Source organism: Papio anubis, chromosome 5 (genome assembly GCF_008728515.1).
Source record: "Papio anubis isolate 15944 chromosome 5, Panubis1.0, whole genome shotgun sequence".
Lineage (NCBI taxonomy): Eukaryota > Metazoa > Chordata > Mammalia > Primates > Cercopithecidae > Papio > Papio anubis.
In genome coordinates this window covers 131,736,362-131,763,975 of record NC_044980.1, presented here as the reverse complement: position 1 = coordinate 131,763,975, position 27,614 = coordinate 131,736,362, and the positions used below count along the sequence as shown (strand labels likewise).

The 27,614-nt window shown below is 41.1% G+C and overlaps 1 protein-coding gene and 1 long non-coding RNA gene across 7 annotated transcripts in view; both read left to right on the top strand.

Moving 5' to 3' along the window:
* The window catches only part of SIL1 (SIL1 nucleotide exchange factor), a 239,359-nt gene that overhangs the window by 117,564 nt on the left and 94,181 nt on the right, over positions 1-27,614 (top strand). For all 6 annotated transcript variants that reach the window (XM_017959934.2, XM_003900170.3, XM_017959933.2 and 3 more), the window contains one exon: positions 24,777-24,885. In XM_017959934.2, coding sequence (XP_017815423.1) covers positions 24,777-24,885 — 109 coding nt within the window. The remainder of the gene's footprint in view (positions 1-24,776; positions 24,886-27,614) is intronic.
* On the top strand, positions 442-17,410 carry LOC108586440. The gene is made up of 3 exons (XR_001903808.3): positions 442-2,331; positions 12,306-15,729; positions 16,695-17,410. It is a non-coding gene; the product is annotated as an uncharacterized LOC108586440 (long non-coding RNA).

Sequence of the window (27,614 nt, the reverse complement as noted above, 5' to 3'; positions counted from 1 at the left end):
ATTTTATACTTTTTGTAGTTTGGAAGTGATTTATTTATTTCATATCCAAAAAAGGAATTTTGTTATATTCATAAAGGTATTATGTATTAAGCCACATGAAATCCCAGACAAATTTGGGAAACAGCTCATTTTTAGATTGAATGTGGGGGAGGGAATAGTTAAAGAACCAGAATTAGCCCTGGGGCAGGGTCGGGGGTGCTGGGGGAGAATTGCTTTTTCCTTTTCGAGACAGTCTTGCTCTGTCGCCCAGGCTGGAGTGCAGTGGCGCGGTCTTGGCTCACCGCAACCTCCGCATCCTGGGTTCAAGCAAATCTCCTGCCTCAGCCTCCCGAATAGCTGGGCCTACAGGCGTGCACCGCCATGCGCTGCTGTTTTTTTATATTTTTAGTAGAGACAGGGTTTCACCATGTTGGCCAGGATGGTCTTGATCTCCTGATCTCGTGATCTGCCTGCCTTGGCCTCCCAAAGTGCTGGGATTATAGGTGTGAGCCACTGTGCCCAGCTGAGAATTGGTTTTTTCTTTCTTTCTGGTGACTCTTTTGTTGCTCAGTTTAGGTCACAGTGGTCTTTGAATAAGAGTGACCATTAGCCATACCAATAGAAGGGAAATTGGTTTCTTAGTCCACTGTACTGGTGCAATAATGAAGTGACTATAAATCTGACCTTTTTGACATTGTGTCCTCAGTTTTCTTATATGTCTACTCACTTGTCACAGGCCCTAGGAATAATCAAATTTACTCCTCCAAATTTGAAATGGAGGAACTCTGAGGTACCATAGCCCAGAGATTGATTGCAGGATGGGGCAAAGCGCAAATGACTGTATCAGTACCAGCTTTGCTGTTCCCGAGGTCTATATATTCTGCTGTTTTAGTGGCTTTCCATGTAATGCATTTGACTTTTAGCTTCTGTTGCTAAAGTAATGGTAACATATTCTGTTTTCCATTTGTTTATTTATGGTCTTGTTTTCTACCCTTGCAAAACTTGATATAGGTACAAAGCTTCAGAAATGTACACGTATCAGAGTAATAGATAACTCTTATTTTGTTACAAGGCAATAATTTAAGTTGACAGGTTTAGCTGATAACATAAAACACAAGAGAGAAATAGGATCAGTTTATAAATGTCAGCAGAACCCCTGAGAGTGAGTTGCTGCCTTGGACCTGACTCCGGTATTGTTGTTTTGTCTAATACATTACAAAGTGAAATAAACTGATGTGTGTGAAAATCTGGCTGACCAAGATTAAAAGAATAGGACTGTAAATTAGCTGCTTCCCTTATGTCACTTTAAGCAACTTTCAGAAGGGACTAAATGACAGGACATTAGGGTCTTGGGAAGGACTTGAAGTCTAGCTTCTCTGGAATTTCAAGAGGCCAAGAGCATGGATGGGCCTGCTTGGCAGATCGTATTGGGAATGAATCACAACCTGCCAGCTTTCCATGCCCTACTGTGCCTCTTTCCTGGGAAAATGGAACCTTAGAGTGGAGGAGATTGTGAAGTCCAGATGCCTGGAAAGTAGACCTTGTGAAAGGTTATTGCAGGTTCTGTCATTATGACAGCCACAGCCTCCAAAATGAGACTGTGAAATATTTTAGTGATTTGGCAAAACTAAAATCAATTCAATATAATGGGGCATTGACACACAGAATCACCATCTCCCACATAGAAAATAAATATTCCTGCTTTACCTTGACATTTATTCCCCATAAACACATTGGTGTTTATGTAGCATTATCTTATGATCGTGTTTTATTCCCTATGACATGCTCTGTTATTGATGTCTGCAGAGCCAGGGAGGTGGCAGCGACTGTGTAGAGCATCCAGGAGCAGTTGGTTTTTAAGGAACTAGTTTCAGTTTTGCATAGTTAGTAGGAGTGGACATAAAAACTAGGCATACGTATCATTTTCATGCATCTCAGTGGCTGCCACATACTCAGAAAAGTCCTTGGATTATTGCTTTTCATCTGTAGAGTAGTTTGGACTAATGTCCTTGTTTTGAGGTATCTCCTGCTGCAGAGGGAAAATAAAGTTCTAGGGGATGGGAGTTTTTAAAAAGTCATGCTTCTGTCCATCTGCCTCCAGGCAGAACTGCCCTGAACCCTGTCCAGATTGATTAGGACACTCTTCTTTCAGAGGTTTCTGTGGATAGTGCTTACAGACTCTGGTTAGTAATTTCTGCTTTTCAGTCACAATGGGTGTTTAGGATGAAACATAACCTCATAAAAAGATATGCTGGCCAGGCACAGTGGCTCATGCTTGTAATCCCAGCACTTTGGGAGGCCAAGGCGGGCGGATCATGAGGTCAGGAGTTCAAGACCAGCCTGGCAAACATGGTAAAACCCCATCTTTACTAAAAATACAAAAATCAGCTAGACATGGTGGCATGTGCCTGTAATCCCAGCTACTCAGGAGGTTGTGGCAGGAGAATCGCTTGAATCCGGGAGGTAGAGGTGCAGTGAGCCAAGATCGCACATTGCACTCCAGCCTGGGTGACAGAGCAAGAATCCGTCTCAAAAGAGAGAGAGAGAGAGAGAGAGAGAGAGAGAGAGAGATGCTTAGTTCTGAAGGCAAGAGGGGATGAAGGGAAATGATTCCTATTTTTAAAAACTCTTTAATCCTTTCTACTCCCACCTCACAAACTACTGCCAGTGTGGGAGCATATCCTCCTGAAGTACACATCCTCTTTCACTCTGGCTTCCCTGTGCAATCCTTGAGGGTCAGATTGGCTGGTCAGGTGAGGGCTCTGTTCAAGGTCATGTGGTAATAAAGGCATTGAGGTTGAACTCAGCATCTTGTTTGCTGGTTTGCATTTGCACAAGGCCCCTGTTCCCAGACTTCTGGACCATTTCCTTGTAAAGCCTAACCCTAGCAAAATTTTTGTCAGGTATTTCATTGTGAATATATAGGTTATATTTTTATTTATTTATATTATTTGTTAAAAATTGACAGGCAAATTTGTATGTATTTACCATGTACAACATGATGTTTTAAAGTATAAATAGGCCAGCCATGGTGACTCATGCCTATAATCCCAGCACTTTGGGAGACAGAGGTAGGAGGATTGCTTGAACCCAGGAGTTCAAGACCAGCCTGGGCAACATAATAAGATCTTGTCTCTACAGAAAATTAAAACATTAGCTGGGTGTGGTGATGCATGCTTGTAGTCCCAGCTACTTGGGAGGCTGAGGTGCGAGGATCTCTTGAGTCCAAGAGTTCAAGGTTGCAGTGAGCTGTGATCGCACCACTGCATTCCAGCCTGGGTGACAGAGTGAGTTCTTGTCTCAAACAACAAAACAAACTAAAGTATAGCTATGTTTCGGAATAACTAAATCTAGCTAATTAACATATGCATTACCTTACTTAGTTATAATTTTTTTTTTTTTTTTTTGGTGAGAACACTTTACATTCTTTCTCTTGGCATTTTTCAGGAATACAATATATTATTATTATTTATGTATTTTGTTTTTGAGATGGAGTTTTGCTCTTGTTGCCCAGGCTGGAGTGCAATGATGTGATCTTGGCTCACTGCAACCTCCGCCCCGGCCTCCCAGGTAGCTGGGATTATGGGTGCCCGCCACCATGCCTGGCGAATTTTTTGTATTTTTACCATGTTGGCCAGGCTCGTCTGGAACTCCTGACCTCAGGTGATACACCCGCTACTGTCTCCCAAAGTGCTGGGATTACAGGCATGAGCGACTGCACCCGGCCACAATGTATTATTAACTATAGTTACCATGTTATACAATAGAGCTCTTGAATTTATTCCTCCTATCTAACTGAAACTTTGTATCCTTTGACCAGCATCTCCCCAGCCTCTACCCCACCTCCTCAACCACCCTAGTCCCTGGTTAACTATGATTCTACTCTCTGCTTCTATGAGATCAACTTTTTTAGATTCCACATGTAAGGGAGATCATGTGTATTTGTCTTTCTGTGCCTGGCTTATTTCACTCAACATAATTCTTCTAGGCTCACCCATATTATTGCAAATGACAGGATTTCCTTATTTTTTATGGTTAAATAGTATTCTATATTTTGTGTATTCTGTTCATGCATTGATGGAGATTGAGGATGATTCCATGTCTTGGCTATTGTGAATAATGTTGTAGTAAACATGGGAGTGCAGACATCTCTATGACATACTGATTTTATTTCCTGTGGTTATTTTCCCAGTAGTGGGATTGCTGGATCATATGGTAGTTTTATTTTTAATTTTTAAAGGAACCTCCATACTGTTTTTCATAATGACTATTCTAATTCACATTCCCATCAGCAGTGTACAAAGCTTCTCTTTTCTGTACATCCTTGCCAGCACTTTTCTTTTGTCATTTTGGTAGTAGCCATTCTGACAGGTGTGAGGTGATACCTCATTGCGATTTTAATTTGTGTTTCTCTGATGATTAGTGATGTTGATCCTTTTTTATACGTATACTTGTTGGCCATTTGTATGTCTTCTTTTGCAAATTGGCTATTTAGGTCCTTTGCCTATTTAAAAACAATAATAATAATAATTATTTTTTTTTGCTGTTGAGTTCCATATTTATTTTGGGTATTTATCACTATCAGATGTACAGTTTGCAAATATTTTCTCCCATTCTGTAGGTTGTCTCTTCACTCTGTTGATTGTTTTATTTGCTGTGCAGAAGCTTTTTAGTTTGATGTAATCCTATTTGTCTATTTTTGCTTTTGATGCCTGTGTTTTTGGGGGTCATTTCTAAAAAGTCATTCTCAGACTAATGTCAAGGAGCTTTCCTTCTGTGTTTTATTCCAGTAGTTTCATGGTTTGGGGTTTTACATATAAGTCTTCAATCTATTTTGATTTGATTTTGCATATGGTATATGCAAAAATATACCAAGGGTCTAATTTCATTCTTTTACATGTAGGTATCTTATGTTGCCAATACCATTTATTGAAGAGACTGTCCTTTCCCCATTTTATGTTTGTGGCACCTTTGTCAAAAATCAGTTGGCTGTAAATGTATGTATGGATTTATTTCTGGTTTTATATTCACAATATACTATTGATTGGTTGAATTCATCTCTATTTCGCAGGATGTGTTGGTATGTGTTTGAATAGTGTATGTTATTGATGACTGGTATTCTGAGTTATTTTTCATTTTAGAACTTATTAATACGTTTTAGGTATATAATTTATAATAGACCCCAATTATAACAGCATATTTTAAAGAAGCCCAAATGGACCCTTCCTACAATAAAATATACCAAATGATTGGTTTGTTTTTTGCAGCTACCTCCCCTTTTTCTTTTTAAAATGTATGCCACAGTTTTATACTTTTAATAGTTTTGAAGTAATTTATTTTGTGTCTAGAAAATGAATTATGTATTTTTTCCATAAATGTGTCATGTTTTTAGCAACATGTAATCCCAGAAAAATTAAATAAATAAAAATTTGCTGGCCAGGTGCGGTGGCTCATGCCTGTAATTCCAGCACTTTGGGAGGCTGAGGTGGGTGGATCATGAGGTCAGGAGTTCAAGACCAGCCTGGCCAAGATGGTGAAACCCCGTCTCTACTAAAGATACAAAAATTAACCAGATGTAATGGTAGGTGCCTATAATCCCAGCTACTTGGAAGGCTGAGGCAGAGAATCGCTTGAACCAGGGAGGCAAAGGTTGCAGTGAGCTGAGATCACACCACTGCACTCCAGCCTGGGCGACACATACAAAAAAAATTGCTAATAATAAAAGATATGAATGCTCACTATAAAAAAATTCTAATTATAGAAATGTGTAATTTAGGAAGTACAAGGCCTTCTAAGTCCAGTTTCTTCACCAGAGATAACATATACTACTCCTTTAAAACTCTTTTTATTGTAAAATTAAACACAGATATAGAAAATTATACAAAATGTGTAGCTTAATGAGTTATTACCAGGTGAAGTCACACCCAAGTCAAGAAATAGAACATTGCTGAGCACTTCAGCAGGTCCTTCCAACTATAATATTTCCCTCCTACCAAATGTAACCACTCTCCTGATTTTCATAATAATTGCTCCTTTGCGTTTTAAAATAGTTTATGACTAAGTTTTGCACCCAAGACTATAGTTTAGTCTTGCCCATTTAAGAAAAGTTGTTATATCCTTTAAGTCTCTTTGAATCTATAGGTTACCTATCTATTCCCCAACCCCACCCCCCCCGCTTTTTATTTTTCCTTCTTATGAATTGTCTATTGAAGAGCTTAGGCCATTTCCCAGACTAAATTTTGCTGACTTCATACTAATGATGCATTTCAGCATGTTTCTCCAACCTCTGTGTTTCTTGCAAATTGTCAGCTGGATCCAGAGGCTCAATCGGACACAGATTCCATTCCTTTGGGAAAACTATAGGCAGTTTTGTGCTCTTTCATTAGGAAGTGCTTAATGTCTGATTGATTCTCTTTTTGTGGGATTGCAAGATGATGATACTCAAATCTATCATTTCTTTTTTATTTTTAGCTGCATTACTTTTATAAAGAGATATTTCCCCATATATATTATTTTGTCACTCAGTGGTAAAATTCATACAGGAAAGACAGGATCAATGTTTGGTTCTTTTTTCCATATTTACCAGTTTTCAAGATAATGAGTTGATCCTCTGAAGATGATCAATGAAGATGATTCTTTTCCCTTTACAAACTCATAGATTCAAAGCATATTTTATGGGCTTTAATTCATTGTAATTATTACTTTTATTGAAGTTGAAATTGTTCGATTTTTGATCAGTTGAAGGTTTTCTAATGAGTTATTTTCATGTTACTCTAATAGTCTTTGATAGTTTTCTTGCTATCTGGTTTGACAAGATATTCTAAGCTCGTCTTGTACATTTCCTTCCCAGGACTGGAATTAGCCGTTTCTCTAAGAAGTTTTAAGACTACATTCTGGCCATTAGGTCACTCATTACTACTGTGTTGGTCATTTTTTCTAGGCCTTTTCTGTTGACAAGAGATAGGAAATGTATGTTATAATATTCCTCATACATTCAAATGGATACTTCCTATTCATATTCAGGCTGAAAGGGTTTTTATTTAATCTCTTCGATATTACATCTGTCTCTTTTTTTCCCACACTAAGAGTCCTGATTCTGGACACAGGGGATTATACAATTAGAATATGTAATAATTATACTGATTTGATCTGCCTCATTTTATACATGCAACAGTTTCAGAATGGCAGTAATACTATCCCTGATATGATGACTGAAAATAGTTTAAAACATTTTTTTGTGTGTGCTCTCATTGTTCTTAAGCAGCTGAGTTGTATGTATATTCTCGGAGTATATAGCCATTATATACTTCCTTCCTTTTTAGCCCTTATTTAAGTCATTTATACAAATAACTATATATTTAATGTTTACCACCGGTCTTAGTTATTTTGGTTGTCTGGGATGTATTTTCTAATAAATTCTTCAGGAAGAGCCCATTGACACAATAATCTCTGTGTTTTTGTATGTTAACTTTGTGTTCTTTACATACCAAAGCACTTTGGTAGGATATAAAATCCTTGGCTCACATTTTCTTTCTTTGAATACTTCATCTTCTGCTGGCAGTAGGCTTTGCTGTTAAAAACGCTGATGACAATCTAATTTTCTTTATAAGTTACTTGCTGATTTTTGCTTATATGCCCAAGTGATCTTTTCTTTGCCTTTAAAATACAATTATTTTACTAGAATATGCCTTACTGTTGGACATTCCTGGTAAATATTCTTACAATTTATTATTTCAATACATAGTTTTAAGTATTTTTTTTATTTCAGGAAAGCTTTCTTGAATTATAATACTTTTTTGTTGCTCATTTTTATGTGAAATTAGATTTCTTGAGCTTTTAAAAAGAAACACGGCTTTTGGTATTCTGTTTGCTTGTTTAGGGTTTCTTATATTTACGTTAGGTCTTTGTCTTTCTTCATTGTTTATTAGTTTGTTGCACATCTTACTTTTTCCATTTCTGTTTGGTTTTTCCAATTTTCCTCCTTTTCATGTTCTATTTATCTTATAGGCATTTTCTGTTGTGATTATTTGTTCTTTTATTTCTGATTCTTCATTGAGTTCTAGCACCTCATTTCTTTTTATTTAATTTTTTTTTTTAGAGGCAGAATCTTGCTCTATTACCCAGGCTGGAGTGCAGTGGTGCTATCATAGCTCACTGCAGTCTTGAGCTCCTGGGCTCAAGTGATCCTACCACCTCAGCCTCCCAAGTAGCTGGGACTGTAGGTGTGCACCACCATTCCTGACTGACTCTTTTTATTTTTAGGAAGGATGAGGTCTTGCTATATTAACCTGGGCTGATCCTGAAATTCTCGTTGCCCAGGCTGGTCTCAAATTCCTGACCTCAAGTGATCCTGCTGCCTCAGCTTCTCCAAGTGCTGGGATTACAGGTGTGAGCCACCATACACAGCCTCTAGCACCTCATTTCTGATTTTTGTTATTGAGTATCTTTTATCATTTAAAAAATGTCTTTAGTGCATTTTGAAATAGGAAATTACAGTCTTTATATGTTTGTGGCCATGTCTTTCTGGCTTACTTTCATTGTATGTAGGGATGTTATTCTTTTCTTTTTTCTTCTTTTTATTATAATTTTATTGTATAGGATTGTACCATAATACTTTCGATTGCTCATTTTTATGTGAAAGTAGGTTTTGTGAACTTTTAGAAAGAAGCATGTCTTTAATTACCTTTTCTAAATTCATAGTGCTTTCTCTTCTCTTCTTTTTTTTCCCTTTTCATTCTGAGTCAAGCTTGAGAAAGTTTTTTCTTCTCTTGTTTTCAGGTAGTGTTCGAAAACATCGCAGCTTGCTTTATGAGGTTTCCTGGCTCTGTTTTCCTCCTCCAGTTTTATCTGGACTCTGTTTCCTTTATTTCTGTCGTCCAAGTCTACTCAGTTTTGATTTCACTTCTAGCCGTATTTTCTCAGTGTGGGGCCCTGTCCTGGTAGGGAGCACTGGTTAATTTTGAGAGTTCAGGGGGCTAGACAGCTGTGGCCCCTTGAAGTCCTACCCCAGACTTCTTGTCCTTGTCCACTGTTAGACATGGGTTCACTTGCTGTTATCCATTGGCCCATTGTAATTTTTAGTGAATGCCTATCAGCTACTTAGGTGTTTTCTTGTTCCTGGGTCTCTCAGCCAACTTGTTGCTTCCCAATACCTTTGCACTTGGTTTTGATAGAAATGTTACTCATGGGTTTAGTTTTGCTATCTAGTCAGAGTCTGTTTTTATGTGAGGATTTGGTAGATTAGACGATGTTGCTTTTGCCACATTAACATATGTTCTTTAAAAAGAAAGATGAAATCATATATGTGCAGCGTATTTTTGCTTAGTTTTAGTGATCTTGTTTATGTCAATACAAAGCTCCTTCTTTTTTGTTGAAGACTAATATATTCCATTGAAGGGATATGCTGTATTGTGTAACAGATCCCCTACTGATGGACATTTGTATTATTTCTCATTGTTTACAATTATTGGAGTGCTATAGTGAACATTTTATCCATATATCATTGTGCACTTCTGTGAACATTTCTATTAGATAAATTCCTAGACATAGCATCTGCTGGGTCAGATGGAATGAACAGTTACAGTTTTGATAGATGTTGCCAGATGCCCAAAAGCATTGCACTAATTTATCCTTACCCACAGTTATTAGGATGCCAGTTGCTGCAAGGCCTTGCCATTATTGGCCCAGAGGCTCTTCAAGGTATGAGTGTTTGTATATGTGTTTGGAGAGTGATTTACAGTTTTCTCTAAGAAACGAATGAGACCTATGGACCTTTTTAGAAAAATGTAATTGTATACTTAAAACTTTCACATATAATCTCAGAGGCTTCACCAGCTGGTCTCCAGTAATATTGTTCTTATTCTTGCTTTCCTAACCACCAGCGCCTTCTGCTTGATGAACTACAAAACACTTGAATGTTTAAGGATAAAGAGCAGTTGTAGAGCTGTGACCAATAGTTCATCAATCCTGTTATCAAAGGTGATAATACTCTGAAGCCCATGATGAAGTCTGATGCGTGTGGTTTAGTAGTAGTTAAGAACTAAACAACACTTCTCTCCCATTCTCTCCCATACAGCACCACTGTACTCCAGCCTTGCTTGCTTGTTTCTGTCTTTGCAATTCTCAGTCTTTGTATCTTTCTCTAATTTTCCTTGTGGGTTGAGGAGTGATACTGTGGAATTAAAATACATTTAAAAATAAGAAGTTTATTTTCCCCTGATCCCAAATTAAAGGCTATCTTTGCAACAATGCATCCTTCTGCCCCACATTTCAGAAAGAGGAAATTGTTTTTCTTTCCATAATGCTCACTCGTCTTTGTTTTAGAACATATACACAATGGACATTCGCTATGTACCAGGCACTCTGCTCAGCCAGCGTAGGGAATATAAAGATGTTCTGACTTCAAGAATAATATAATCTATTGGGGAAAATTTGGCAAGTATTATAATTTTTATGGATTTGTTTCCCTCACTAGGCCAGTGATCTCTTCAAGAGCAGAGAGGCAACATGGCGAAACCCTGTCTGTACAAAAATACAAAAATTATCTGGGTGTGGTGTGCATGCCTGTCGTCCCAGGTACTAGAGAGGCTGAGGTGGGAGGGTCACTCGGACCTGGGAGGTCAAGGCTGCAGTGAACCATGATCATTCCACTGTACCCCAGCCTGGGCAACAGAGTGAGACCCTGTCTCAAAAAAATAATAAATAAAAATAAAGTAAAAAGAGTAGAGAGGCCTTGTCTTACTTTTAATTTTCCAAAAACCTGGCACATAGTAGGTGGTCAGTAAATGTCTGTTTAATGATTAACAAGAAGCCAAATGACTAAGAGACAATGAATAGAGGAAGTGTCATTAGAGAAGAATAAGCAAGGCACTAGAGATGGAAAGGATGGGAAGATAATGTATAAAACTGTATGGAGTTGTTACTCAAGCTAGCCTATTAAAAATGAACTGTCGCTTGAGCCTGGGAGGTCAAGGCTGCAGCGAGCTGTGACTGCACCACTGTACTCTAGCCTGGGCGGCAGAGCGAGACTCCATCTCAAAAAAAAAAAAAACATTGAAATTTGACAGGGAAAAAGCAAGGACGGAGGTGGCATTAAGGACTAAGAAAAGCATAGGGGGTGTTTAGCCAGAGCATGGGGTACCTGTGGACGAGGGGCGATAAGGCAGAGAATATCAGCAAGGATTTCAGTAGGTTAGGCAGGCCTTGAACACCATGAGGTAGTATTATTGGTACTTCGGAGGGCAGCAGGGAGCCACTGAAGGTTTGTAAGAAGGAGAGTGCCAACAAGACTGTCCTGGGGGATGCTCTACTTAACTGCAGTGGTACAAGGAGGGAACATTTATCTTTTCAGTGGGGGCTGGGTCTCATGATCTCCTGAAGTTCTTTCTAGCTCAGAATGCTGAGGTCCTGAAGTTATGAGGGATTTGCCTTCTCTTTTTTAAATCTAAAATGGAGGTTTGAAAGAGGATATCAGAGAGATGACTTGTTGGAAACGACTTCTGTCAAAAGGGATCCAGACCACAAGTAGTCAGTAGGGCCTGAATCTGCCTGTGAATAGGAGGGAGCACCAAGGCCAGAGGTTCCAATACTTGGTACTTGGAGAGGACTTGGGAGTGGATAGTGGGTAGAGGGTTTCTCATCAAGTGACAGCGCAGAGTTCCCATTAGTTGCCCTGGATTGGGCATATGAGGGTGCAGCTGGGGGCAGCATCAGCTGTTGTGAGGGTGGGGTGGCGGTGTGAGGCAGGCTGCTTGTTGGAAGTGTGCACAGCCGCAGGTTTGCTGGAGGACCAACCTTGTGTGCATTGGCCCAGAACATCCAGGCCTCCTTGCCCATGCTTGGGTGGGCACCTGTCAGCACAGCCCTCTGAGGAGCAGAAAGCCAGAGAAGGTTAGCTGCTTTTATAAGCTCTTTGGTGCATTGTTGCAAAACTGGCTTAAGTTTGTGACTGAGCTGAGTTTATCAGGAAACCTGAAGCCCTTCTATCTTGTTGCCAGCTGGCAGTTGTGCTCATTTAAATCCTCCCCACATTTGCTTCAGTTTTGCTGCTGGATATGGCCTCTCTGATTTCTATTCTGATGTCTTGGGGAGTGGAACAGAGAATGACCCATCTTAAGTGGGTTTGGTGGCCTGCAGGTTTTGGCTGAGCCACGGAAAGCTATAGTGAGTGTTTTCAATGTGGTACAGGCTAAGTTTAAACAGCTTATTTGCTGCCCTCTCACTTTGGATGCCCCGCAGCCCTCATTGTTATTGAATTTTTTGCAGCCTTAATGAGGCAGCCTGACATGAATATTCTAAAAAATCATGTACTTTTCTTTCCTCTGCAGAACTCAATCAAGTATGTATTGAGAGCCGATTAACACTCAGTTTGAGCATCTGTCATGGCATGGCCCTGGTCTCTTTCTCATAGCTGGGAAAACTGAACAAGTCACAGAGAGGCAAGAGCCAGGCAGAGGACATTATTGAGAACTCTCTGGTGTCAGCCCTGAGCATCTCCTATGCGTGATCTCTTATTCCTCACAGTGAACCCTGTGAGCCCTGTGAAGTGGATACTCTGATGCCCATTCTGCAGATGAGTCATAGGTGTTATTTGCTCAAGGTCTCGGAGCTATTAAGTGGTGGAACTGGACCTGGAACCAGATCTTCCTGAGTCTTTGCCCTCTACCACCAGGCTGAACAATTGCCTAGGTCATCCAAGTGCTAAAGGCTGCAATTTCTTCCAGTGAAACCAACAATACAAGTGAAGAAAGCAAAGCACAACACTACTTCCTAGGTCTCTCGATACCAGTGATCCAAAACTTTAAGCTAAAAGGCAGAAAATTGGGATTATCTTACTCTTTGACAGGTGAAAGGAGGCCCAGGTGACTAACCTCGTTTTGTTAAAGTTGCCTGTATTTAAGGAGGCGGGGATCCCCCAATGGGAGATGGACAAGGACTTAAGACCAGTTGTTTCTATGACTGCCATCTCTACACTGTACCTGTTGCTTCATCTGCCTCTTCTCCCACTCTGATTGGCATTTTCACCTCCCTGATCCCTGCACCCATCACCCCCCAACAATAAATGAAATAGATGTGGAGTCCCATCCTTTAGAGCTGGTCTAGAGAGAAATTCTACCCTAAGAATTTTGCTGCAGGCATCCCTGTGGATTTTTTCCCTTTTCATTGCTGGGAGTATCCAAACTGAGGGGCTTTTGTGGCAGGGCCACTAGGGAAATTGTAGAGGTCAGTAGTAGCTGATACTGGTCTGAAATAATTCATAGAACCATGTTTGTCTGTGGAGGTAACAGATGCTGTAAACAAGAACAAATAAGAGCCAATTATGATGTCAGGATTCCTGGGGACTGATAGGGTAGGAGAAAAAAAAGATTAAAAATTGAAGCACAATATCTTGGCACTTTGTTTTTTTAACCCTCTTATTAAATTATGACTTCTGTTTGAGGAAAATAAATGAGAACAAAGGGTATGTTTAGAATACAATCTCTGTTTTAAATTTGACTAATGAGGGGTTTTAGCACTTTCATTTGGGTCTCAGTCAACCTGTATTCAGAGTGTCAATTAACCAATAAATATTATGAAAAACAAGAGTCAGAAATGGTTGCACCACTCCTGCTAATGAGCTGCTAATGAAATTGTGCCTGGGTGGGAAATGCAGGCACTCTGGAATCCTCAAGAGTCTTCAGAAAATGAGCAGTAGTGGTGCTAAGGCCTCTGGGAAACAGACACATTTAACTCCTTCACTTCCAATTTGCCAATTTGTTTCTTTCGTTATTATGAAGTAAAGCTCACTATCAGTATCTCAGGGTTAATTTCAATTATAGTGACAATTTTTAAAACTGTATTTTTGACTCAGTAATTTCTAAGTGGGATTAGAGAGCCCGAAGAGCTATAGCCATGCTGTGGTGTACCCCCACCTGCCTCACCTTTGGTTTCTTGGCGATTTCCTTTCTCTTCTAATTTTCTCAGGTACTTTCTCAATCTCCTCACCCCCAACACATACTTCCGTGTGTATGTAATTGAAAACTGAATGAAGTCTGAATGTGTCCAAGGTTTTGTACGGGTGAGGGAAGCAGGTGGGACTTGGGGAGTTTGTCTTAAAAACAGTGAAATGACAGGAGCTAGTGGACCACAGCAGTCAGCTGGGTTATTGAAGATGAGATTCCCGACATGGATATGAAAGCCCAGGTACTCTGATTAAGGGACTGGGCCATACCTATTAGTCTCACTTACTGGGTCTTCCTCTAAGTCCAAGAGGATCATGGGACACATTGAGGGTGGAGATCAAAGGGGAGCAGAGGCATCAACTGGCTAGGAAACAGGTGTGAGACACCCAGGATGGGTCTGCACATGAAAGTGGCCCCCTTCACCCCTAGTTTTCTTTATTCCATCCCTGGATGTATTAAATTCGGGGGCTGTGGTAGGCCCCCGAGGCTGGTGGAAGGAGTGAGTAACTGCACGTGCTTAAAAGTCTGATGCTTTTCTCAGTAGGAGGGCTGGCAGGGCCACGACAAGATGCCTAGTTTTTCTGATGAAAATACTATCCTTTACTGCTGTCTCAATCTTCATTTCCTACCCAGTCCTCTGGTTCAGGCTTTATTATGTCTGATTAGGACAATTATAACAGCCTGCCAGGTGGCCTCCCTGCTTCTTGTCTGCCTGTTTTATATGCTGAGCTCCAGGTGCTTCATATGGAGTTCCTCATTGCTTGCTTGAAAGCTGTTCTCTGGACTTGGAAATCTAAGTGCTGCTACTTCTTTCCCCATTTACTTCATACTTCTCAATGGCAGGCATTGGTCTTGTTCACGGTAGTATACTTCCCAGTGCCCAACACAGCAGTGGCCCTTTGTGGGCACTCGGTAAGCTGTGGCAGAAGGAATGCCTGGAAAAGAGCAGACTCTTGCCCAGTCCTCAGGAGATGCTTGTGGACTAGCCAGTTATGGAAAGAGGCTCACCATGTCCTAGATGTGGTTACTTTGAGCCTTGTCCCGATGATGGTTCAAGGTACCTCTCTCACTAGAAATCTAAGTAGCATTGATAGTCCTCATCTGTGGAAAGCATTACTCTTGTGTATTCTGTGTAGAATGGTTGGTGACCGGCTGTAGTTTGTCCTCCTTGAGGACTGGAAAGGAGATGTGGGTTAGGGTGCTGTGGATGAGACTTTGGAGGGTAGTGGGGTAGTGGTAGAAGGGTATGGTGGGAGCTGTCAGGGTAACTTTTCCCTGGGGGAAACTGGAGTCTTTTGTTCTGAGCGGCTTTCATGCAGCTTGGGGATTTCTGCCCTTGCCTGGAAGCCATGCTGGAGAACTCTTCTAAGGCCTGGCCCAGATTTTAGATTCTCTATGATTCAGAGTAAAAATAGGTTTGGAGAATATTCCTATTTTTCTCAGTTTGTCTTTGTTTAGTCCTTCTAAAAAATACATAAATATAATTATGATCCAGAATGGCTCATTATGTATTTTGCTATTTAAAAAAAAAGGTCTCCATTTTTGGTTCCCTTAAAAACACAGTAACTTTAAGTGTTGTTTCAGGGATCAGCACCCTAGAGAGGTTTGTGCATGTTATTTGTTACTGGTTCCGTTCGAGTCCTGGAGACAGGATAGATGCTCATTTGTATAAGGCAGGGATCTTGCCAGGACTTGTTTGGGTGTTTTGAATAAAGCAGCAGGAGGAGAGGGTTTTGGTAGTCATGGCAACTGGGCCTGTAAAGTCTCAGCTCTGACCAGCCCTAGTTAGGAGCTTGGAGGCCCCAGTGAGGTGAGTGGCATTGCTTCCTGTTCTGTATTTTTGTATTCCTTTTGGTCTGGGGAAGAGGGAGCTGGCATTCAAGCTGACATTTCTGGAGGCCTACTGTGTGCCTGGAGCTGAGCTTAAGCTGTGGGCACAAATAATTGGTTCCTGCCCTTCAGAAACTCAGCATAACCGGGAGTTTTTACTCTTCACACCTACCTATAGGACTTGACAAATAGGCTGTCTTTGCTTCATCCGGGTTGACATTTACCTTTTTGGGCTGTTTTGGGGACTGCTTTTTCTGGCGTACTTTTTATTTCTTCTGAGCACTGACACAGTTCTTTTTTCATTTGTTCTTCACAACAGTGTAGCACATTAGGGAAAACAGACATGATAAATTCTTTTCAGTTGACACATAAGGGCATGAAGATTCAGAAAGATAAAGGAATTTGGCTAGATTCACCCAGCCAACAAAGATAGCCAAGTGAGGAGCAGAGTCCCAGGCCTTGTGGCACGGCCAGCTGGGGCAGCCTCTGGCTTTCTGCCATTGTGTCCACGTATGACTGGAAGTCCCTGGAGCGGGGAGTTTCCAGGCAGGAGCCTATGGAGGACATCCCGTCCTTTTCACCCCTCCTGAAGTCCCATAACTACCAAAGCTCTTAATGCCAAGGCAGCCCCAAGAGCACCATGCATTCATTCCAGTTGGCCTGTCCTGGTTGAAGCAGGGCAGCTAGGCTCCACAGCAGCCTCACTGTGGGCACCACCTGAGGAGGCCCTGTCACTGGGAGTCCGGGAGGGACAAGTTGCTAAGCACTGGGCACTGGGATGAGTTGGAGCAAAGACAGAGCCAGGTATAATTTGTTAATAGGTAAAACTGTCATTTCAGCAGTTATAAACTGGCCATATGTTTTGTTTGCTTTTTCTGTATTTAAACTGGAATACTTTTAGAAGGGGCATTTTTCACAGCCCTCACCATTCTTGTTTTCTTACAGATGAACCTCCTCACTCTCTTGCCTCCTACCTCCTGTGGGCATTTGACATGGCTCCTACCTCCTGGTCACTATTTCCTGCCCGTCCTTCTGCCAGGGTTCCTCTTGTCCTGGTGCTTCATGGCCTTAGATTTCCTAGGCTAATTTTCCTCTTCCTGACATTCCGAGAACTGCACTCCTGGGTCTGTGTCTAGGCCCTGAGCCTTAGTTCTCTTTCCTGGCCCCTAGAAATATTTACTGTCACATTGAACTGTGTCTGTTAGACTAATTGCTGTTCAAGGATTTACAAAGAGATGGTGGAGGAATACATTTCTCCAGCCACTTTGTTGAGATATAATTTATATACTATCCAATCCACCTATTTAAAGTGTACAATTGGAATAATTCTCAAATATCCTAGGGAAGATTGGTAGAATGGAGAGGTGGTTTCTAGGCTGTGGTGTTTTATGGACCAGAAAAACTTAAAAAAAATTTGGAGGACTAGGGCCAACTTTTTATTTTGCTGAGTTAAGGGCCTTAACATGGAAACAACACACTATCTACCATCATTATCTCATTTTTTTGAAAGGACATTTTAACACAAAAAAGAAAGTATATAACTTCAGAAAAAACTTATTTACATTGGGCACTTTTAATTTCTTGTTTCAGGACCATTGGAATGAATGCCACAATAAACAAAACACCTCAAAGCCTGGTGGCTTAAAAAAACAGTAACTATCCAAAAAAAAAAGTATGTAAGAGAACAGAACACTGTTCTTTTTGTATAGCTCTGACTCTTAGAACCACAGTAATAGTTCACATACTCTTCATAGGCTAACCAAATAAATAGTTAAGCCAACCAGGATATGGAGGGGCAGGAGCCATAAAATGGAATACAATACTAACAAATGAACTGAGCATTACTAATTAATAACATAACCTTAATGAAGTGGACAGAGAAGAACTAACCCAAGTGACTTTGTGAAGCAGTATTTTGACCAGGTACTGTAAAGCTAAAATCAGAACTGTATGTACATGCTGTAATCTAGTTTGGTAAATGTATTTCTCACAGGGATATGGGTTAACAGTTTTGAAACTAGTTTATTTGTATACTAGAACAAAAATATATTGTAGATAATAAGAGCAGGTTTCTCAGTGTTAAAGAAATTATAAATAAGTAAAGTGAGAAGACTAATGAGCCCATGTATTAGATTGGAATCTGAAGTATCAGTATAAACTTGTAGTTAAAAAAAAATACAGATAAATAGACATAGAAATACACATGTGTGGAGATATACACACAACAGTAACATCACAAGAAATATAGGTATGTGCATGTATATAGATGTCTGTATGTATATATATGCGTACATCTGTTAATGTCCTCTTTTGTTACTTTTGGCACAGATTATTAGAGAAAGTGAACTCAATGTCCCTTAAACATTAATGACTGATGATTACATGGAGGCCCTGAATGTTATTCTAAACCATATTTGTATATGTGGTTAGAATATATGTAATATAATATTCTAAACTATATATATTAGTTCCCATGCTGCTAATAAAGACATACCTGAGACTGGGTAATTTATAAAGGAAAGAGGTTTAATGGACTCACAGTTCCACATGGCCAGTGAGGCCTTACAATCATGGTGGAAGGTGAATGAGTAGCAAAGTCATGTCTTTACGTGGCAGCAGGCAAGAGAGTGTGTGCAGGGGAACTGCCCTTTATAAAACCATCAGATCTCATGAGGCTTTATTCACCATCACAAGAACAGCACAGGAAAGACCCACCCCCATGATTTAATTACCTCCTACCAGGTGGCTCCCACGACATGTGGGAATTAGGGGAGCTACAATTCAAGATGAGATTTGGGTGGAGACACAGCCAAACCTTATCGCCGTATATATACACAAATGTATGTATGTATATGTGTGTGTGTATATAATTTGTATTGTTTATAAATTACCCAGTCTAAGGTATTTTGTTACACACACACACACATATTTCTAGCTCCGCCTACTGAGAGGGCTTAGAAATACCAACACCCTAGTAGTAATGAACACACCCAGCATCCAGATCTTGGCTTCTAAACACTGTTCTCCAATTTAAAAAAAAAAAAAAAGAAAGAAAGAGAAAACAAAAAACCAGGGCTCTTGAGAAGTGGCTGATTCCAGGACTGGGGAAAGGGAAATACAAGATGAACCTGGAACATATTATGGAATCAGAAAGTAAGCAAATACTTTTAAAAAGAAAATGATTGTGGGGAGGAAGGATTTTTCAAAGGAATATAAGAGCCAATCTAAAGGCACTTCTGATTGCTAAGGCTGAAACAATTTGAGCAACAAGATAAGTAATAATAGTGTTGGACCCATAGAATAAAATATCCATGAGTTCATACTAATATAAATAGAGGCATTACAATATTTTCTTGCAGTGAAATAAATCCCAATTAATAAATGTGTAAAGAAGGAGGGAAGTAGCAAATTGCCATTAGATGATTACCACAGTGGTAATTGTTGCAGATGGATTCCCCTAATGGCATGCAATGGTTTTTAGAGTAAAGGGATGGATTTGTATAATCTGAAAGTATTTCCCCCATGATTTTTTTTTTTTTTTTTTGTAATTTGATGGTTTTTTTTGTAGTATATCCACAGTGTTGTGCAATTACTGCCACTGTCTAACTCCAGACCAACAGTGGTCAATCCTCATTCCTTCCTTCCTGCAGCCCCTGACAGCCATTGATCTACTGTTTCTATGAATTTGTCTATTCTGCACATTTCATGTAAAAGTAATCATATGATACATGCTTTTTTTGTCTCTGGCTTTCACTTAGCACAACATTTTCAAGGTTCATCAATGTTGTAGGATGTATCAGTATTTATGGCTCCTTTTAATGGTGAATAATATATGGATATACTACTTTTGTTTATTCATTTATCAAATGATGGACATTTGGGTTGTCCCCTGATACTCAATATGATGGTATTAGAAGGTGGGGCCTTAAAAAAAGGAGGTGATGAGGTCATCAGAGTTCCACACCCCATGAATAGGATTAGTGAAGAGGCTTGAGGATGCCTCCTGGCCCCTTCTACCATGTGAAAACACTTAGAAGGCACCTTCTATGAGGAACAGGCTCTCACCAGACACTGAAACTGCTGGTGTGATCTTGGACTTCCCAGTCTCCAGAACTGTGAGCAATAAATTTGTATTGTTTATAAATTACCCAGTCTAAGTTACTTTGTTATAGGATCCCTAACGGACTAGGACACACTCTAAGAAAGCCATTAAAGCAGATGCTTTTGGTTCCCTGCCCAGACTCCCTGGGATCTCCTTTTCCCATAGGGAGTGTTTCTTCCCCAGCTACTGTGGGGGTTCAAGACTCCCTCTTGCCACCTGTTCCTGGACCCTCTGAGGAGTCAAAGCTTCTTTGCCCAGAGCTTCTGCCTCCACCTGCTCTGGTAGCTTGTGGCCTCTGACTGCCAGGAGGGCGTAGGTGGGGGTACAAAGTCCTCCCTGCCTCCTCATTTCCTGTCAACTGGAGAGCATCCCTTAATAAACCATGTGCACATGAAGCCCTGACTTGGTTCTTCTCCATGGGTGTCTCATCCTTCTTAGACCAGAAGGCTAGCAGTGATGTTCTTCTCATGATGATTGCAGAATACAATACAACCATGCAAGCACATTTCAAACATCTGTTTGTGGCCCATTTGTCAGCATCCCACTGGCCAACGCATATGATAAGCAAAATCCAAAGTCAAGGTGTGGGAAGGCACACTCTGCAATGGGAGGAACTGTAAGGTCACATGGCAGAGAGTGTGACAAGCAGGGAGGAAGAAAACAGGTGACAATGTTGCAGTCTACCATAGATTACCCCCAACCAAGAAAACAAGAGTTGTTATCTGGGTCCTGGCCTGTGACTGAAGTCAGTGACAGTCCCAGTGGGAGTCAAAATTCAAGCGTGAGGTGGCCTTACTCAATATGGACAGGGCTTTTTGCTTGATACGGACAGGGTTTTCTAGGCTAGGATACCGAGCCTTGGGATCAGCTCTGAAGGAGCCAGAGGTGGGAAAACAGACACTGTAGGCTTTGCAGACCTGTTTGCCTTCCTGGATCCAGATATTATTTTCTGCCTGTCCCCTTGCTCTCCATCCCCCTAACTCGTTACCTGTATGTATCTTGTTTTCTTTTTGCTCTGATTTGCCCTTCCCTTGTGTTCTGGTACATTTTCTTCTGTTGCAGGGGATCTTGAAGGATGCAGGTCAGATTATACTATCTTTCTAACTTGGACATTTCCCCAGTGGAGAAGTATTTGAAATACTGCATTTCCTGTTGCTTTTGCCACTGCTGCTGCCATGACGTGTTTAGTATATTATAAACGAGCACAACCTGTATTTTGAGTTAATGCTATTGTGGTTGCTCTTGCCCCCTGTGGTGGCTTATGTGAAGGGAGTAATTTTGGAATTTTCCTCAAAATAACTTGATTCACATAAGATCCTAGCCTCTTTTTCGGCGAGCTTAGCACATTATAACCTATTATGTCTGAAGCTTATAAACTCACATGCTTTTTTCTTTTCCACTCCTAACTTTGATCAGAAGTTTGAAAATTTAAAATACTATTTTTATTATATTACTAGTATTAGTACCGTTATTACTAAAAATAACTATTAACATGACTAATTACTATTATAACTCTACCTGCCCTAGTAAAAATCCTTCTTGGCCTTTCCATATAACTCTAGGTCAGCTAGGAATTCCCTCTTTCATTTAAACATTTTCACTCAACAAATTATTATTATTTTTTTAATTTAGAGACAAGTTCTCATTCTGTTGCCCAGGCTAGAGTGCAGTGGCGTGATCATAGCCCATTGCTGCCTTGAACTCCTGAGCTCAGGCGATCTTCCCACCTCAGACTCCAAGTGGCTAGGACTATAGGAGTATGCCATCGTGCCTGGCTAATTTTTTTATTTTATTTTTTTTGTACAGATGGGGTCTCACTATGTTGCCCAACCCCTGGCCTCAAGTGATCCACCTGCCTTGGCCTCCCAAAGTGCTGGAATTACAGGTGTGAGCCACCATACTCAGCTAATTTTAAATTTTTTTCTAGAGATGGGATCTCATTGTGTTGCCCAGGCCGGTCTCTAACTCCTGGGCTCAGGTGATCCCCTCACCTCAGCCTCCCAAAATGCTGGGACTATAGGCAAGGGCCTCCTCACCTGACCAACAAATGATTATTGAGAGTTCATTATATGCTAGGTCATGTGATAGACCCTGAGGATAAAATGGTGAGCATTAATATTCACCAGATAAATAAAAAAACTAATGTGTAATTACTGATGGTGATAAGTGCTATAAAGGATTCATGGTGCTGTGAAATCTTTTGGAGGCAGGTAAATCTAGTGTGAGAAAATAGAGGATGCCTTTCAGAAGAAGTGACTTTAACTGGGATTGGAAGGATGAGGAGATGGAGGCTGAGTGTGGGAAGAGGATTCTGGGCAAAGGGAACAGCACATGGAATGGCCCCCTGGTAGGAGGTAGCATGGTTCTTTCAGAAGGATGGAAAAAGACCAATGTGCCTAGAGCATAGGAATGAGGAGTGGACAAGGCTGGAGAGGCAGGCCAGGGCTAGATACTGCAGGGCCTCATTGACCAGGGTGAGGATTTTCATCTTTATTTTCAGAACAGTAGGAGGCCATGAAACGGTTTGAAGCAGGAGAATGACATAGGTTTGGTATTTTGGAAAAGAAAAAATCAGTCACTGTAAAGAACAGTTTGATTGGGAGGTGAATCAGGGAGGCCAGTTAGAAAGCTATGATAGGGTCTAGATGAGAGATGGTGATGGTTCAGACAAAAGCAGTGGGGGAAGATGGAAAGAAGAGTATGCATTCAAGACACACATAGCAGGAAAAATTAACCAGTTTGGGAGGTAGATTGGGTATCAATGTGGTAGAGTAAAGGGGGATGGCAGGGATGATGTGTTTAGCATACATCCAGGAAGGGACTATTGTCTTGTCAGTTTGGGATCTCTCCAGGTGAGGCAGCTTTTCCCCTTCAAACATTCAGAGATTAGATTAGTACTAAAGAAATTACCTCTTGCCCTATGATCATAGGAATAGGATAGAAGTTGCCAGTTTTGTTATTCTTGCCAGTATTCAGCCTCATCTCCTCCCAGAACCATCTTCTGCAGCTGTTTGATGAATATTTTCTTATCCTAGGAAGATGAACCCAGGCTTCCTGGTGGTACCAAGCCAGCAACCCCCACAGTCCTTCCAGTTAGTTCTGTGGCCTAGTCTCTCCTCAGCTTCTGTGGCCTATTGGGTTCTGTCTCAGTGCATTTGCGCGTGGGGCTTCCTTGCTATGGTATTCCCTTTATGCCTAGTCTGGGACTCACTTTTTGCTTCATTTGACTCCTAACTTTATCGAGGGCCACCCCAGAGAAGGATTTTTCCACTGCACTCTGAACATTTTTTTTTTGAGACAGAGTCTCACACTGTTGCCCAGGCTGGAGTGCAATGGCGTGATCTTGGCTCATTGCAACCTCCGCCATTCAGGTTCAAGCAGTTCTCCTGCCTCAGCCTCCCAAGTAGCTAAGATTACAGGTTCCTGCCACCACATTTGGCTAATTTTTGTATTTTTAGTAGAGATGGGGTTTCACCATTTGCCAAGGCTGGTCTTGAACTCCTGACCTCAGGTGATCCACCTGCTTTGGCCTCCCAAAGTGTGAGCCACCATGCCTGGCCTGAACATGTTTTTTATCCTTGAAAATAATGGTTGGGGTTAGAGGGAAATCATTATGCACATACTTCTATATACTGTATGTAGTTTCCCATTTTTTTAAAGTAAAACAGAAACTCCCTACTGAAGTGGGGTGGCAGGAACAGAAACAGCATGGTGTGCAATATCCTTGTCTTCTTGATTGGGAATAGAGTGACTGGTGGAACTCAGAGTTTTCTCTGGGCCTCCCAGAATTGAGAAAACTGTTGACTACTTGCCTATATCATTATCCTTCTATTCTTGAGTTTACCTGATTATTTGAGAGAACTTGTGCTGTGTGCTTCCTTGGGAGGAATTTTTTCTGAAAGTCATTGATTTGGTTTCTTAAATCAAACTTAACACCAGCAAGGCAGTGCTATCCTCTGGCAGGAGAAAGCAGAGTCAAAGTCCAGATGTCAGAAGCACCATCTTTGCTTCAAATCTTCCATCTCCTGAAAAGCCTTTTCCCTGAAATTCTCCATCCCTACAGCAGTTTCATGAATGAATGAATGGGTGTAGCATTCCATTTGTAGTATGTGCTACTGCACCGTTGCTTTTTAACTATACTTGAGTAGTTTTGTGCAGTGCATAGGAATAGCCCATCGATTCACAACACTTGTTTTTCCTAGCTATGGATCAACTCCATAGATAGGTGGGTGTAGGTTTTCAGTTTCTCTTGGCTCCACTCCCTGCCTCCTTGGCTTGCTCTGTCCTCTTGCCTTCCAGTCTCTTCCTTCTTCCTTTTCATAACATTAAGTGCCACACATTTTATGTGCCAAGCCCTGGCCTAAGGGCTGGGAAATCAAAAAGGAGGAAATACAGTCCCTTTGCTTAGGAAGGAGAGAGCCTCATCGAAGGAGCCTAATTAAACAGATGCAGGTGGTGAGGTGTAAGCTTGCTGGGATGGCAGGCTGTCTGGGGTTCTGTGGGACTGTCAGGGGAGGGGCAGGAAGAGTGTCATGGAAGAGACAGTAATGTAGCATGTCCTAAGGAATGAGTAGGTATCTACCACTTACCTGCTGCACATAACACAAAGCTTTTATTAGCTCAAGAAAACATAGAATAGTTTAAATATGCAGGTTCTAATTGGGGGACGTTGGTCTCTAGATTCAAGTATGAATCTTCTTGCCCGTCTTACCCCATTCCCTTACAGATTTCCTTTATAGATTAGCTAAGTGAGTATGTGCAAATGGTGTGTGTGTTCACAGGAGAGAGATGGGTGGATTGAGGAGGTAACTGAACACAGCTGAGTTGTGTCTTCATGAACTAGTAAGTCCTGTTGCTTGTTGGCCATCCCGGCGACTTTCCAAGGACCTTGTACCTCATGAGCGTTTTCTCTTCTTGGCTTTTAGGGCAGGCTGTTCCTGCAGGATCCCACGTACGGCTGAATCTTCAGACTGGGGAAAGAGAGGCAAAACTCCAATCTGAGGACAAGTTCCGAAATAATTTGAAAGGCAAAAGGTACAGTGTCAACCTTAGGGACTGGGAGGCTAAGTGATGACATTGATTTTGTATTGTAATACTTAAAATGTTGCCCAAATTCATGTGGCTTTTTTAAATTTGAAATTTAATAGCATAGAATTTGTGATAAATCTGTCAGGGTTTTATGAAGGTTTACTTCTACAGTCTTTGGAAAGAGATAGTTTGCAAAGCAAATTGATACTTTAAAAAAGGCTGTAGGGGGAATGCTTAACCTGCTTTAAAAATGAAGCTATTTTTCCCAGTACTTTAAGAGCACCCATTTGAATCCCAACAATTAATGCGCTGATTACAGATGAGTCATCTATTCATTAAAACAGGCCTGTTAGGCCTTCTGCTTTGCAGTAATACTTCCTTGGTGAACAATAAAATTGCATTTTAAAGTCTTTAATTCAGACTAACTTTTCCTCTCATTAGTCAGTATTAGAACAGGCTTTCTTGTAGTATAAAAGTAGAAGCTACTGCCATTCTCCACTGGCTAGAGGTTGCCTTATTCCTCAATAACCGGGTTAGATTATCCAATTTTAGAGAATGCAGTGTTGCTATTTTTCTTTTTGTTGCCTTAAATTAGCATCCTTTCTTTTGCTCGATATTTCCTGAATGAAGGGGAGGGAGGTTGAGGCATGGAGTTGCAGGGGTTGCTGGAATTGTGCATTTTGAAAGCTCAGTAGAAATACCAGCCATGAAATTTCTAACACAGGGACCAGCAAATTATGGCCTGTGGGCCTTACTGGGACTGCTCCCTCCTTTGGTTCAGTCTGCAAATGAAATTGGTTTTTACATTTCTTAAAGGTTGGAAAAAAATCAAAAGGTAATATTTCATGACTCATGAAAATGTATGAAATTCAGATTTCAGTGTCCATAAATAAAGTTTTAATGGGACACAGCCATGCTCATTTGTTTACATATTGTCTGTGGCTGCTTTCTTGCTCCAATGACAGAGTTGATTAATTGGGACAGACACCATATGGATCACAGAGCCTAAAATAGTATCCGGTCATTACAGATAGTTTGCTGACCCTGTGCTAAAACATGTAAGAATTGGGAATTATTAGTTACGGATTGAGTGTGGTTAGTGTTACTCAGTCCTTGAATGATGATGGTGATGATGATGATGATGATGATTTTTTTTTTTTTTTTAGAGATAGGGTCTTGCTCTGTTGCCCAGGCTGGAGTAAAGTGGTGTGATCATAGTTCACTGTAACCTCGAACTCTGGGGCTCAAGCAATTTCATTGCCCCAACCTCCTGAGTAGGCTGGGGCTGCAGGTGTGTGACACTATGCCCGGCTATTTTTTTAAAAATTTTTTTGTAGAGACAGGGTCTCACTTTATTGCTCAGGCTGGTCTTAAACTCCTGGACTCAAGTGATCCTCCTGCCCTGGCCTCCCAAAGTGCTTGGATAACAGATGTGGACCACTGTGCCCAGCCTGGATTTTATAATTTAAACTGTATTTTGCAGGTGGGACGTGGTGGCTCACACCTGTAATCCCAGCACTTTGGGAGGCCAAGGCGGGTAGATCACCTGAGGTCGGGAGTTCAAGACCAGCCTGGCCAACATGGTGAAACCCTGTCTCTACTAAAAATACAAAGATTAGCTGGGTGTGGTGGCAGGTGCCTGCAATCCCAGCTACTCAGAAGGCTGAGGCAGAAGAATCACTTGAACCTGGGAGGCGAAAGTTGCAATAAGCCAAGATCGCACCACAGCACTCCAGCCTGGGCGACGGAGCAAGACTCTGTCTCAAAAAAACGAAAACAAAAACCCAGTATTTTGCAGTTAGATGTAATTAGAAGGAGGTCCTAGAGACCCACTTCTTACCTTAGTCTTTTCCTTGACATGCCTGTCAGAAAGTCACTCAGCTGGTTCATATGTACTTTTGTCAGGTGGCACTCACCCCACAAAACAGCCTGTTCAGATTTAGACGGTTTTCACTGTTGGAAAATTCTACTTCATATTGAGATAGAGGCATTTGTTCTCCTTACAGTCACGCCAAATTGGGAAGGATCTTTCATCTTCCCTCATCCCTCCAGATAGGCCTATACTTGGAGTGACCCAGGTCAGACAATTACTCCTTTCTCACAACCATGTAAGAAATAATCAGCTGTCATTATCATGGCCCCTGCCAAACTTCTTTCGTCCACAATACACACATATTTCAGTGTCTCAAAGTACTTTTAGGAAGTCTTTTCTCACATGTAATCCAAGTCTTATTTTCTGAAGAAAATAATCTATTCTTTTCTTAGTTTATGAATATTGAGTTAGGGGCTGGGCGCAGTGGTTTGTACCTGTAATACCAACAATTTGGGAGGCTGTGGATCATTGGAGCCTAGGATTTGAAGACCAGCCTGGGTAACAGGGTGTGTGTCTCTGCAAAACATATAAAAATTAGCCGGAGGTGGTGGCACACACCTGTAGTCCCAGCTACTCGCGGGACTGAGTTGGGAGGATCACTTGAGCCTGTGAGGCAGAGGTTGCAGTGAGTCAAGATCGTACCACTGCACTCCAGCCTGGGTGGCAGAGTCAGACCCTGTCTCAAAACAAACAAACAAACAAAACCACCAAAAACAAAAATTAGCTGGGTGTGTGGGTATGTGAGTGTGTGGTGTGTATTATGCCTGTAGTCCCAGCTACTTAGGAGGCTGAGATGGGGACAGTCCATTAATCCAAAATTCATGGCAGTCTCTCTACTATGTTGTGTGGCTGGTCACATTGC